The sequence below is a fragment of the Sapajus apella genome, unplaced genomic scaffold, assembly GCF_009761245.1.
Source record: "Sapajus apella isolate SASKATOON/1434 unplaced genomic scaffold, GSC_monkey_1.0 scaffold200, whole genome shotgun sequence".
NCBI lineage: Eukaryota > Metazoa > Chordata > Mammalia > Primates > Cebidae > Sapajus > Sapajus apella.
The window spans coordinates 310,212-323,610 of NW_022437140.1; the positions used below are offsets into that span (position 1 = coordinate 310,212).

At 40.1% G+C, this 13,399-nt stretch overlaps 1 protein-coding gene and 1 long non-coding RNA gene across 6 annotated transcripts in view; both read right to left on the bottom strand.

Annotated features, from left to right (window-relative positions):
* Window positions 1-7,646, bottom strand: part of LOC116543906 — a 10,481-nt gene extending 2,835 nt beyond the window's left edge. Inside the window, exons 1-2 of the long non-coding RNA XR_004265754.1 lie at window positions 6,415-7,646; window positions 6,124-6,126 (exon numbers count right to left, since the gene is read on the bottom strand). This is a non-coding gene — a long non-coding RNA (uncharacterized LOC116543906). The remainder of the gene's footprint in view (window positions 1-6,123; window positions 6,127-6,414) is intronic.
* UIMC1 (ubiquitin interaction motif containing 1) overlaps window positions 1-13,399 on the bottom strand; it is a 169,025-nt gene that overhangs the window by 58,713 nt on the left and 96,913 nt on the right. For all 5 annotated transcript variants that reach the window (XM_032269844.1, XM_032269848.1, XM_032269843.1 and 2 more), the window contains one exon: window positions 8,759-8,862. In XM_032269844.1, coding sequence (XP_032125735.1) covers window positions 8,759-8,862 — 104 coding nt within the window. The remainder of the gene's footprint in view (window positions 1-8,758; window positions 8,863-13,399) is intronic.

The window sequence follows — 13,399 nt, forward strand, 5'->3', positions numbered from 1 at the left end:
TCCCACCCCCCACCGTCCCTCCCCTATTTCCCCCCAACTGACCCCAGTGTGTAGTGCTCCCCTCCCTGTGTCCATGTGTTCTCATTGTTCAACACGCACCTATGAGTGAGAACATGCGGTGTTTGATCTTCTGCTCTTCTGTCAGTTTGCTGAGAATGATGGTTTCCAGGTTCATCCATGTCCCTACAAAGGACACAAACTCAACATTTTTGATGGCTGCATAATATTCCATGGTGTGTATGTGCCACATTTTCCCTGTCCAGTCTATCATCGATGGGCATTTGGGTTGGTTCCAGGTCTTTGCTATTGTAAACAGGGCTGCAGTGAACATTTGTGTGCATGTGTCCTTATACAAGAACGATTTATAATCCTTTGGATATATACCCAGTAATGGGATTGCTGGGTCAAATGGAGTTTCTATTTCTAGGCCCTTGAGGAATCGCCACACTGTCTTCCACAATGGTTGAACTAATTTACACTCCACCAACGGTGTAAAAGTGTTCCTATTTTTCCACATCCTCTCCAGCATCTGTTGTCTCCAGATTTTTTAATGATCGCCATTCTAACTGGCGTGAGACGGTATCTCAATGTAGTTTTGATTTGCATTTCTCTGATGACCAGTGATGATGAGCATTTTTCCATATGTTTGTTGGCCTCACGTATGTCTTCTTTTGTAAAGTATCTGTTCATATCCTTTGCCCACTTTTGAATGGGCTTGTTTTTTTCTTAGATTCTGTTTTAGTTCTTTGTAAATTCTGGATATCAGCCCTTTGTCAGATGGGTAAACTGCAAAAATTTTTTCACATTCTGTTGGTTGCCAATTCACTCTAATGACTGTTTCTTTTGCTGTGCAGAAGCTGTGGAGTTTGATTAGGTCCCATTTGTCTATTTTGGCTTTTGTTGTCAATGCTTTTGGTGTTTTGGTCGTGAAGTCCTTGCCTACACCTATGTCCTGAATAGTTTTGTCTAGATTTTCTTCTAGGGTTTTTATGGTGTTAGGTCTTATGTTGAAGTCTTTAATCCATCTGGAGTTAATTTCAGTGTAAGGTGTCAGGAAGGGGTCCAGTTTCTGCTTTCTGCACATGGCTGGCCGGTTTTACCCACACCATTTATTAAACAGGGAATCCTTTCCCCATTGCTTGTTTTTGTCTGGTTTGTCAAAGATCAGATGGTTGTAGATATGTTGTGTTGCCTCTGAGGCCTCTGTTCTGTTCCATTGGTCTATATCTCTGTTTTGGTACCAGTACCATGCTGTTTTGATCACTGTAGCCTTGTAATATAGTTTGAAGTCTGGTAGTGTGATGCCTCCCGCTTTGTTCTTTTTGCTTAGAATTGACTTGGCTATGCGGGCTCTCTTTTGGTTCCATATGAAGTTTAAGGTGGTTTTTTCCAGTTCTGTGAAGAAGGTCATTGGTAGCTTGATGGGGATAGCGTTGAATCTGTAAATTACTTTGGGCAGTATGGCCATTTTCACGATATTGATTCTTCCTAACCATGAACATGGAATGTTTCTCCGTCTGTTTGTGTCCTCTCTTATTTCGTTGAGCAGTGGCTTGTAGTTCTCCTTGAAGAGGTCCTTTACGTTCCTTGTTAGTTGTATTCCTAGGTATTTTATTCTATTTGTGACAATTGTGAATAGAAGTTCGTTCTTGATTTGGCTCTCTTTAAGTCTGTTATTGATGTATAGGAATGCATGTGATTTTTGCACATTGATTTTGTATCCTGAGACTTTGCTGAGGTTGCTTATCAGTTTCAGGAGATTTTGGGCTAAGACAATGGGGTCTTCTAGATATACAATCATGTCATCTGCAAATAGAGACAATTTGACTTCCTCCTTTCCTATTTGAATACCCTTTATTTCTTTTTCTTGCCTGATTGCTCTGGCTAGGACTTCTAGTGCTATATTGGATAGGAGTGGTGAGAGAGGGCATCCTTGTCTAGTGCCAGATTTCAAGGGGAATGCTTCCAGTTTTTGCCCATTCAGTATGATATTGGCTGTTGGTTTGTCGTAAATAGCTTTTATTATTTTGAGATATGTTCCGTCAATACCTAGCTTATTGAGGGTTTTTAGCATAAAGGGCTGTTGAATTTTGTCAAAGGCCTTCTCTGCATCAATTGAGATAATCATGTGGTTTTTGTCTTTGGTTCTGTTTATGTGGTGAATTACGTTTATAGACTTGCGTATGTTGAACCAGCCTTGCATCCCCGGGATGAAGCCTACTTGATCGTGGTGGATAAGCTTTTTGATGTGCTGTTGCAATCAGCTTGTCAGTATTTTATTGAAGATTTTTGAATCTATGTTCATCATGGATATTGACCTGAAGTTTTCTTTTCTTGTTAAGTCTCTGCCGGGTTTTGCAATCAGGATGATGTTGGTCTCATAAAATGATCTGGGAAGAATTCCCTCTTTTTGTATTGTTTGGAATAGTTTCAGAAGGAATGGTACCAGCTCCTCTTTGTATGTCTCGTAGAATTCGGCTGTGAACCCATCTGGACCTGGGCTTTTTTTGGGTGGTAAGCTCTTAATTGCTGCCTCAACTTCAGACCTTGTTATGGGTCTGTTCAGGGTTTCGGCTTCTTCCTGGTTTAGGCTTGGGAGGAGGCAAGTGTCTAGGAATTTATCCATTTCTTCCAGGTTTACTACTTTATGTGCATAGAGTTGTTTGTAATAATCTCTGATGATGGTTTGAATTTCTGTGGAATCTGTGGTGATAACCCCTTTATCGTTTTTTATTGCATCTATTTGGTTATTCTCTCTTTTCTTTTTTATTAATCTGGCTAGTGGTCTGTCTATTTTGTTGGTCTTTTCAAAAAACCAGCTCCTGGATTTATTGATTTTTTGAAGGGTTTTTTGTGTCTCTATCTCCTTCAGTTCTGCTCTGATCTTAGCTATTTCTTGTCTTCTGCTAGACTTTGAGTCTTTTTTATCTTGCTCCTCTAGCTCTTTCAATTTTGACAATAGGGTGTCAATTTTTTATCTCTCCTTGCTTCTCATGTGGGCACTTATTGCTATATATTTTCCTCTAGAGACTGCTTTAAATGTGTCCCAGAGATTCAGGTATGTTGTGTCTTCATTCTCGTTGGTTTCGAAGAACATCTTTATTTCTGCCTTCATTTCATTGTTTATCCAGTCAACATTCAAGAGCCAGTTGTTCAGTTTCCATGAAGCTGTGTGGTTGTGAGTTAGTTTTTGAATTCTGAGTTCTAACTTGATTGCACTGTGGTCTGAGAGACTGTCTGTTACGATTTCCGTTCTTTTGCATTTGCTGAGGAGTGATTTACTCCCAATTATGTGGTCAATTTTAGAGTAGGTGTGATGTGGTGCTGAGAAGAATGTATATTCTGTGGATTTGGGGTGGAGAGTTCTGTAAATGTCTATTAGGTTTGCTTGGTCCAGGTCTGAGTTCTAGTCCTAGATATCCTTGTTAATTTTCTGTCTGGTTGATCTGTCTAATATTGACAATGGGGTGTTAAAGTCTCCCACTATTATTGTGTGGGAGTCTAAGTCTCTTTGTAAGTCATTAAGAACTTGCCTTATGTATCTGGGTGCTCCTGTATTGGGTGCATATATATTTAGGATCGTTAGGCTCTTCTTGTTGCATTGATCGTTTACCATTATGTAATGTCCTTCTTTGTCTCTTTTGATCTTTGTTGCTTTAAAGTCCAATTTATCAGAGATGAGAATTGCAACTCCTCCTTTTTTTTCCCTCTCCATTTGCTTGGTAAATCTTCCTCCATCCCTTTATTTTGAGCCTTTGTGTATCCTAACATGTGAGATGGGTTTCCTGGATACAGCACACCGATGGGTTTTGGCTTTTTATCCAATTTTCCAGTCTGTGTCTTTTGATTGGGGCATTTAGTCCATTTACATTTAGGGTTAATATTGTTATGTGTGAATTTGATACTGCCATTTTGGTGCTAGCTGGCTGTTTTGCCCATTAGTTGATGCAGATTCTTCATTGTGTTTGATTCTCTTTACCATTTTGCATGTTTTTGGAGTGGCTGGTACTGGTTGTTCCTTTCTACGTGTAGAGGCTCTTTCAGGAGATCTTGTAAAGCTGGCCTGGTGGTGACGAAATCTCTGAAAACTTGCATGTTCACAAAGGGTTTTATTTTTCCCTCACTTATGAAGCTTAGTTTGGCTGGATAGGAGATTCTGGGTTGAAAGTTCTTTTCTTTAAGGATGTTGAATATTGGCCCCCATTCTCTTCTGGCTTGTAGGGTTTCTGCTGACAGATCTGCTGTGAGTCTGATGGGCTTCCCTTTATGGGTAACCCGACCTTTCTCTCTGGCTGCCCTTAGTATTTTCTCCTTCATTTCAACCCTGGTGAATCTGACGATTATGTGCCTTGGGGTTGCTCTTCTTGACGAATATCTTTGTGGTGTTCTCCGTATTTCCTGGACTTGAATATTTGCCTGCCTGGCTAGGTTGGGGAAGTTTTCCTGGATAAGATCCTGAAGAGTATTTTCCAGCTTGGATTCATTCTCTTCGTCGCATTCGGGTACGCCTATCAAACGTAGATTAGGTCTTTTCACATAGTCCCACATTTCTTGGAGACTTTGTTCATTTCTTTTTACCCTTTTTTCTCTATTCTTGCCTTCCCTTTTTATTTCATTGAGTTGATCTTCTACCTCTGATATCCTTTCTTCTGCTTGGTCAATTCGGCTGTTGATACTTGTGCACGCTTCGTAAAGTTCTCATGTTGTGTTTTTCAGCTCCATCAGTTCACTTATATTCCTTTCTATTTTGTCCACTCTCGTTAGCATTTCGTCAAATCTTTTTTCAAGGTACTTAGTTTCTTTGCATTGGGTTAGAACATGTTCTTTTAGTTCACAGAAGTTTCTTACTACCCACCTTCTGAAGTCTGGTTCTGTCATTTCATCACACTCGTTCTCCATCCAACCTTGTTCCCTTGCTGGTGAGGAGTTGTGATCCCTTGTAGGAGGAGAGGTGTTCTGGTTTCGGATGTTTTCATCCTTTTTGCGCTGGTTTCTTCCCATCTTTATGGATTTATCCACCTGTCGTCTTTGTAGTTGCTGGCTTTCAGGTTGGGTCTCTGAGTGGACATTCTGTTTGTTGATGATGGGTTATTTCTGTTTCTTGGTTTTCCTTCTCACAGTCTGGCCCCTCTGCTGTAGGTCTGCTGAGGTCCACTCCAGGCCCTGCTTGCCTAGGGATCAACTGCAGCAGCTGCAGAACAGTAAGGGTTTTTACCAGTTTTCTTCTTCTCCTATCTTTGTCCCAGAAGGATACCCGCCAAGTGTCAGTCTGATCTCTCCTTTATGAGGTGGCTCTTTGGATATACAGGGGTCAGGGAGCTGCTTGAGGAGACGGTCTGTTCTTTATAGGAGCTCAAATGCTGAGCTGTGAGCTCCGTTGTTCATTCAGAGCTGCTGGGCAGGTACGTTTAGGTCTGCTGCAGCAGAACTCATAAACCGCTTTTTCTTCCCAGGTGCTGTGTCCCAGGGATTTAGGGCTTTATTTATGAGTTTCCGTTATGCTGCTGCCTTCTTTTTTTTCCTTCAGAGCTGCCCTGCCCAGCAAGGAGGCAGCCTAGTCACTGTCTGCCTGTAGAGGCTTTGCTGAGCTGCTGTGGGCTCCACCCAGCTGCCAAGTGAACTTTCCTGCAGTCCTATTTATATGGGTGAAGTTAGAACTGCCTCGGCAATGGTGGTCTGCCTCTGTTAAGGCGGAGTCTCTCTGTAGTGGGGGGTTGCCTTGGCAACGGCGGGCTGCCTCAGCAATGGCTGACTACCTCCGTAGTGGTGGGCTGCCTCAGTAATGGCGGACACCCCTCCCCCACAGAGCTGGACCATCCCGAGTTCAGCTGCGCTTGCTGTGAAACTCTCAATCCAGAGAGTTTCTGACTGCTGTTCTTTTGTGGGGGTGTGACCAGCCAAGCCTGATAGCCTGGTTCCCTGCCTCAGAGCCTTTTTTTTTTTTTTTAAGTTGGTGTTCCAGGCGCCTGTTGAGGAGGCGCTGGGATCTGTGTGCTTTCCCGTGTGGCGACTCACTGCGCTGGCTTAAACAGTGGCACTGAGATTCGTGGCGCTTTTTTTGCCCTGGAATCTACTGTCCTGGTTCCCTGTTCAGTCCTCTTTTTAAACAGATGAATGGGCGACTTCCTGTGGCTCCAATCGCCAGCCAAAAGGGCACCCGGACCAGTGTATTTTGTATGGAGAACTGCTGCGCCGGGGCGCTAACAAAGCAGCCGTGCAGGGCAAAGCAGCCGCGCCAGCCGACATAGCCGTGCTGGTGATCCATGGGGCTTCTACACCTGGGAATTTCCTAGTCTGTGGGCAATAAAAATGCAGCGTCCACTCACCCTCTGCACTTTCACTGGGAGCTGCAATCCTGAGTGGTTCCTAAACGGCCATCTTGGATCCCCCCGGTCGTGTTTTATATTCTTTTACTAATTTCATCTGCAGAGCAACTGAGTCAAACAGATATTTCTGCCTCCATTTTACATATGAAGAACTGAAATTCAGAAAAGGCTTTCTCTTCTGTGCTTCCCTAATGCCCTGGGAATCTGTCATTACCTTTGTCAGACCACATTATAATTACAATTATCTGTTTATATGTCTGTCTCCTCCCTTACGAGAACCATCTGAGTACAGAAACTGTTTTTCTTATTTATCTTTGTATCCCAAGAGTCTAAAAGCACAAAATATGCAAACTATAAATAGCTGCCTAGTGAATGAATAAAACGATTAATTTGCCTAACATTCAAAACATGGTGGAGCTGGGATTTAAAGCCATGTCTTCTAATTGCAATGCTCAAGCTCTGTGTAATACACCATACCACCTTCCAGTAAAGAAGAGATTTTAGGACAGATGACCTATACAGATTCCAATGGCAAGAGTCCACACTCTTTATACTATCTTTGTGCAGGTAAAATGTTCCATTCTGTCTAGTCAGTGACTTTTAACTAGTAAGTGATTATTCAATGATTTGAAAACTACAGTATCTCTAACTTCTTTTAATGGAAACTTCTAAGACTATTTAGAGACATCCACAGATATCAGTAAACAGCAACACCAAAAAGAGGACATTCAATGTGAGAAAGGCTGTACGAGTCCATCTATTTGATGTGTAGTAGCACAGATATGTACACTATAAATTCTAAACCAGGTTCATGCTCTTTGACCCAAACAAAGAATGGTCTCTTTTGCAGTCGTGGATGGGTATGAAATCACTGTATGAAATCACTTAACTAAGGGCTTCTTCTGTATGTTAGGATGACTATGGTAATAATACTCTGTTCCCACATCCCTATTTAGAAAATTCTGTTTCCTCCTGGGAAAACAATCCAGAGGCCATTATGACATTATGGATCAGGATCTGTTCTCAGTCGTTCTGCAGCAGGGAGTGTCATCGTCTTTCCTACCACCACTGGCATCAGGGAATCTCGGTCTGTCAGTTGTGACAGATCAGGTTCCAGAGAACAAGGCAGTGTGCATGATTCATGAAAGCAGAATTTTTATCCAAGTTACCTGCAGTGCAGAGACCAGGGAGAGGATCTAACTTCTATTGTAAAAACTGTTTTTTAAAAATCTCAGACCTGGCACAGTGGCTCATGCCTATAATCCCAGCACTTTGGGAGGCCAAGGCAGGCAGATCATGAGGTCAGGAGTTTGAGACCAGCCTAACTGACATGGTGAAACCCTGTCTCTAATAAATACAAAAACTAGCCAGGCATGGTGATGGATGCCTGTAATCCCAGCTACTCGGGAGATGGAGGCACGACAACCACTTGAACCTGGGAGGTGGAGGCTGCAGTGAGCTAAGATCGTGCCACTGCACTCCAGCCTGGGAGACAGAGCAAGACTTTGTCTCAAAAAAAGAAAAAAAAAAAATCCCAGCATATAAAAAGGTACTTTTCTTTTTTTTGAGACAAAGTCTGGCTCTGGTTCCAACTTTGGAAGGCTGAGGTGGGTGGGTTGCTTAAGGTCAGGAGTTCAATGCCAGCCTGGCCAACACAGTGAAACTCTGTCTCTACTAAAAATAAAAAATTAGCCAGGTGTGGTGGTGCATGCCTGTAATCCCAGCTACTCAGGAGGCTGAGGCAAAAGAACTGCTTGAACCTGGGAGGTAGAGGCTGCAGTGAGCTGAGATCGTGCCACTGCACTACAGCCTGGGCAACAGAGTGAAACTCCACCCCCACCCAAGAAAAAGAAAAATATATACACTGAGAATCTTAATCAGAAGTATGAACTTGTATCAATCAGCTTTATGTTTACTGCCAGATATATAAATTTAGGAAAGGTAATGATGCAAACAGAGATTTGTTTTATCATGCAGCTATCATGACTTTGCATTTCTGATCACATACAGAAATTAGGGCTGAAAGTTATGTATACATCATAATATAAATATAGTAATTTTTTCCAAGACTGTTTCTGTTACTTATTGGTACATAATAAAAAAAATGCCCTAGAACTTCATATTCAAACCTGTGTTCTATTTCTACCATTATTAGCAGTATGACTTAGAGCAAATTAAACATCCTAAGCCTCTGTTTCCCCATCTGTAACAGAAATAATGCATACAAAAGTACTCCAGAAATGGTAACTACTGTTATTTTTAGAAACAGTGCTGAACTAATCTTAACTATAAAAATCTCTCCCTGATATAAGTGCCCCCAAAACTAAAAGCCCCCTGCCACCTAAATCTTTCAGGCCAATGTCAATGTTGCATCAGAGAGGACTGCCAGCAGAAAGAAACCACTGAGAAAAAATATAAAGGAAAATATTCACCTCCTTATCTGCCACTATTATTCTTACTCCATCCGAGATATCTCTGCTACCTGGAGAGACTTCTCTTTCAAGGTCAAAAGTTTCAGAAGAACTTAGCTGTGTCTCTGTAATTTAAAAAAATTAAAATCCCATTAATGTTCATTTTGTGTTTTCACAGTTAAAAAAACAAACATGCCGATTTTCCCTAAAGTTTAGGATATTATAATATGATGGTGGTAATGTATTAATAGATCTAATTTGTTTCTTCTTAAAGCTTTACTGAGGCATAATTTACAAATAACAGAATTCACAAATTTTCAGCATATAGTTTAATGTGTTTTGACAAATATAAACCATTTATACACTGTAGCATTTATACCATGTAACCACTACCATAATCAAGATATAAAACATTTCCAACACCCCCAAAAAGTTCTCTGTACCCTTCTGCAGTCAATCTTCTACCACTTTGGTCACTCCAACAGACTCTTTACAAAGACCAGTTTACTTTATGGTCCTTTAATTCTGTCTTTTCTAGAATGTCATATAAATAGAATCACATGTCTTTTGTGTCCAGCTTCTTTCACTTACCATAATGTGTCTAAGATGGACCATGTTGTCATATAATATCAATAGTTCATACTTTTTACTACTGAGTAGCATTCCATTGTACAGGCACATCACCATTGTATATTCACTGACCAATTGGCTTATTTCCACTGTAATTCTAGTTTTAAAGTATATTGATTTGAGAGAAAACAAGAACCTGTCAATGTTAGTGCTGAGGTAAAAGAGGATTAGCAAAAACAGAAATTGGGACCAGAAATAGAATATACATTCTAGACAAATATATGCCTTTCTTTAATATATTCTTAAGCAGCATCTATTAATTCAACAAATATTAATTGAACATCAAGTCCCAAGCATTGTACTAGCAACCAGTAATATGAAACTGTAAGCTGGGGTCCAGCTGCCTATTTTTCTAAGTAAAGTTTTATTGGAACACAGCCATACTCATTCATCTATGTACTGTCTATGGCTGTTTTTGCACTAAAATGGCAGAACCAAATAGTCTCAACAGACTATATGGCCCACAGGTCCTAAAATATTTATTACCTAGTCTTTTCTCTTTGAAAAGTTTTGCTGGGCACAGTGGCTTATGCCTGCAATCCCAATGCTTTGGAAAGACGAAGCAGGAGAATCACTTGAGGCCAGGAGTTCAAGGTTGCAATAAGCTATGATCACACCACTGTACTCCAGCCTGAGTTACAGAGTGAGACCCTGTCTCAAAAAAAAAGAAAAAAGAAAAAAAAAAAAAAGAAAGTTTGCCAACCTCTGCTGTAGACACAGATCACTTAATATAACAACAAAAAATAGTAATTATCTTTAAAAAACACCAATATATCTGGAAAAGAAACATTACAGACTGAATGTTTGTGTACTTCCCAAACTTTGTATGTTGAAATCCCAACCCTAATGTGATAATATTAGGAAATGGGACCTTTGGAAAGTAATTAGGTCATCAGCATAGAGTCCTCCCTCAAAAGACTGGGATTAGTGCCGTTTTATAAGGGACCCGAGAGAGCTCTCTCACCCTCTTTCCACCATGTGAGGACACAGTGGGAAGTGCCATCTATGGCTCTCACCAGACACCAAATCTGCCAACGTCTTAATCTTGGACTCTCCAGCCCCCAGAACTGTGATAAATAAATTTATATTGCTTATAAGCCACTCAGTCTGGAGTATTTTGTTATAGGAACCCAAACTAAGATGCAGAATGCAAATCCAGTAAGTTATCTGTTATCTGATATGGTATCTACTGTACCTCTAACTGGTACTTTTGTGCTTCACAAATACAATAAATAGCCAATGTTAGGCAAATAGAGCATCTTGCAAGTTTATAATGTATCTTCTGAATCGTTAAGGAAGAATTAAATAAATTTCCAGAATTAACTGTATTTTAATAAATCCAAATTTTTTTGAAAACTGGACACACACACACACATACCACCTTGTTGGAAAAAGGCTTACAGTACATAAACTTTAAAATCGTCTCTGTTAACCTGAAAGGTATATTCAAAAAGACCTTCAGTACATTTAAAAATAAGAACCATTCACTGCTTAGATGACTGCAATAAAAAAAAGTCTTCAATTAAGCTTTCCGTGAATGGCTAAAATGTCCAACTAAGAGGGCATTAGCTTCTCAGAAATAAGCAATGCTAGAAGCATGCAAAATGTGGGCATAGGCTATAATTTTGTGTCTTCAACTAAGTAACACTAAAAAGATATTGGAATCTTAAATATTAGACCCCTGAACTGTCAGAAATATGAAACAAAAGGAAACAGGTAACACACTACACTAAACGTGTGTTTCATCCATTTGGAACAATTTTTTTCAAACAATTTATATATATAATTTCTAAATTATATATTTAAAAAGAAACCCAGGAGTTTGGCTTCATGGTGAAATAGTTATACTTTCTTAGCAAAAGGAACATTAATGTAATGAATACCTTTTGCAATCTCATTTGGAAGTGGTTTATATCAGCAAACAGTTGGACTTAATTAGTAGGCTAATGACAGCAAGTCATGATCATAAAAGCTATCTAACCTCAGTATGAAGGCCTTGCTTTTCCCTCTCATTAACTAGGCCTTTCAAGATCAATATATTTGCAGGTTCCTCCTGTAAGATCCCGTATCACACACCATCATCCTATAAAGACTGAGTGATTTCCTTCCAGGAAGTCAGTAGTCCTGGACAGAGAGGGGGAAAGCTTTCTTTCACAAGGGTAGCACAGCATTCTTGGGTGCTCCTGCCAAAATCTGAGTACTTGGTAGTGTTGTCTCTTAGTGGGTATTGTTAGGCAGTAATCCAAACACATTTCAAATGAATTAAGGAGCCACTTTCAGTAAAAACCAACATAGGGTGAGCATAATGGTTCATGCCTATAATCCCCAGCACTTTAGGAAGCCCAAGTGGGAGGATTACTTGAACCCAGGCATTTAAGGCCAGCCTAGGAAACACAGCAAGACCTTGTCTTTACTTAAAAAAAAAAAAAAAGTCTTAGTTTTAAAAATTAGGTGGGGTGGCACATGACTGCAGTCCTAGCTACTCAGGAGGCTGAGGTGGGAGGATCATTTAAGCCAAGGAGTTTGAGGTTGCAGTCAGTGAGCCATTCACTCCAGCCTGGGCAAGACCCCCATCTCAAAACAAACAAACAAAACTGTCAACACAGTTCAATTTTTAAAATAAATAAAGACCTTTATGATAGACTACCAGATGTTTAAAAATATTTATAAAACTTTCCTAGATTACATGCGAACTAAGTTTGAGTCTCTGTGGAAAAACATTGAAGAAACCAAAATAAGAAAACTGTGAGTACCTCTAACCCTTACAGGCTATATGAGACCTGAGGGAAAACCAGATATGACTTATGGTAACATCTGTATACTTGCTGTTCAAAGTTAAACAACAGCAGGAAGTCCCTCAATCTCACATGAATGAGGCTAATGATAAATACAGTGGGCTATACTTTTCAGAAGTCAGGAAGGAAAATATAGTCTAAAACAAATTCCTTACAAAGTAGTAGTTCATATCACAAAATAATGCTTCATATCACACAATGATTCAGGAGTTTCCTTAGATGGTAAGTATCTTAGTTCATTTTAAATTGTTTTGTATATCTAAATCTATCCATGTGCAACATTGAATGAGCATCTCTTCTGCCTAAAATAAAGTACGTATCTTTTAATTTTTATAATTAACAAAAAGCAAGCTAAAGTACTTAACCAGGTTAATCATTTTGTCTAAGATGAAAAATAACAGTGATGGCCGGGTGCGGTGGATCACGCCTGTAATCCCAGCACTTCAGGAGGCCGAGGTGGGCATATCATGAGGTCAGGAGTTTGGGACCAGCCTGGCCAACATAGTAAAACCCTGTCTCTACTAAAAATACAAAAAATTAGCTGGGCATGGTGGCGGGCACCTGTAATCCCAGCTACTTGGGAGGCTGAGACAGGAGAATCACTTGAACCCAGGAAGCAGAGTTTACAGTGAGCCAAGATCGTGCCATTGCACTCCAGTCTGGACAACAAGACTGAAACTCTCTCAAAAAAAAAAAAAAAAACAACAATGACAGAACAAGCACAAAACTCAAACTCTGGACCTCCTATGCAATAAGACCCCAACAAATGGCAATATAAAAACTAACTACTAAAAGACTCTGAAGTCCAGGCACAATGGCTCACCTCTATAATCCCAGCACTTTGGGAGGCCAAGGAGGGAAAATCACTTAACCCCAGAAGTTCAAGACTGCAGTGAGCTATGATCACAGTAACACACACCAGGCTGGGTGACAAAGCGAGATCCTGTCTCTAAAGTGATTTAAACAAATTAAATAACAAAAGGCTCTGAAAGTACAGTAAAGTAAGTGCTATTCCTGATGCTTTGCTGCCGTTTCTGATGAGGCTGGTAAAGAATCAAGGAGACAAAAAAGTAATGTTAATTTCAAAACTAAATTACCCCTAAGGAGAGAAAAGATTGAGAATAAAAGCCAATGTCCATTAAAAACACCTATATGTGTGTATGTATACATGTGTGGAGATATGTACAAACATGTATCAATTACATATAAACCTCCAGAGAGCGGGTTTGAAGAGTCA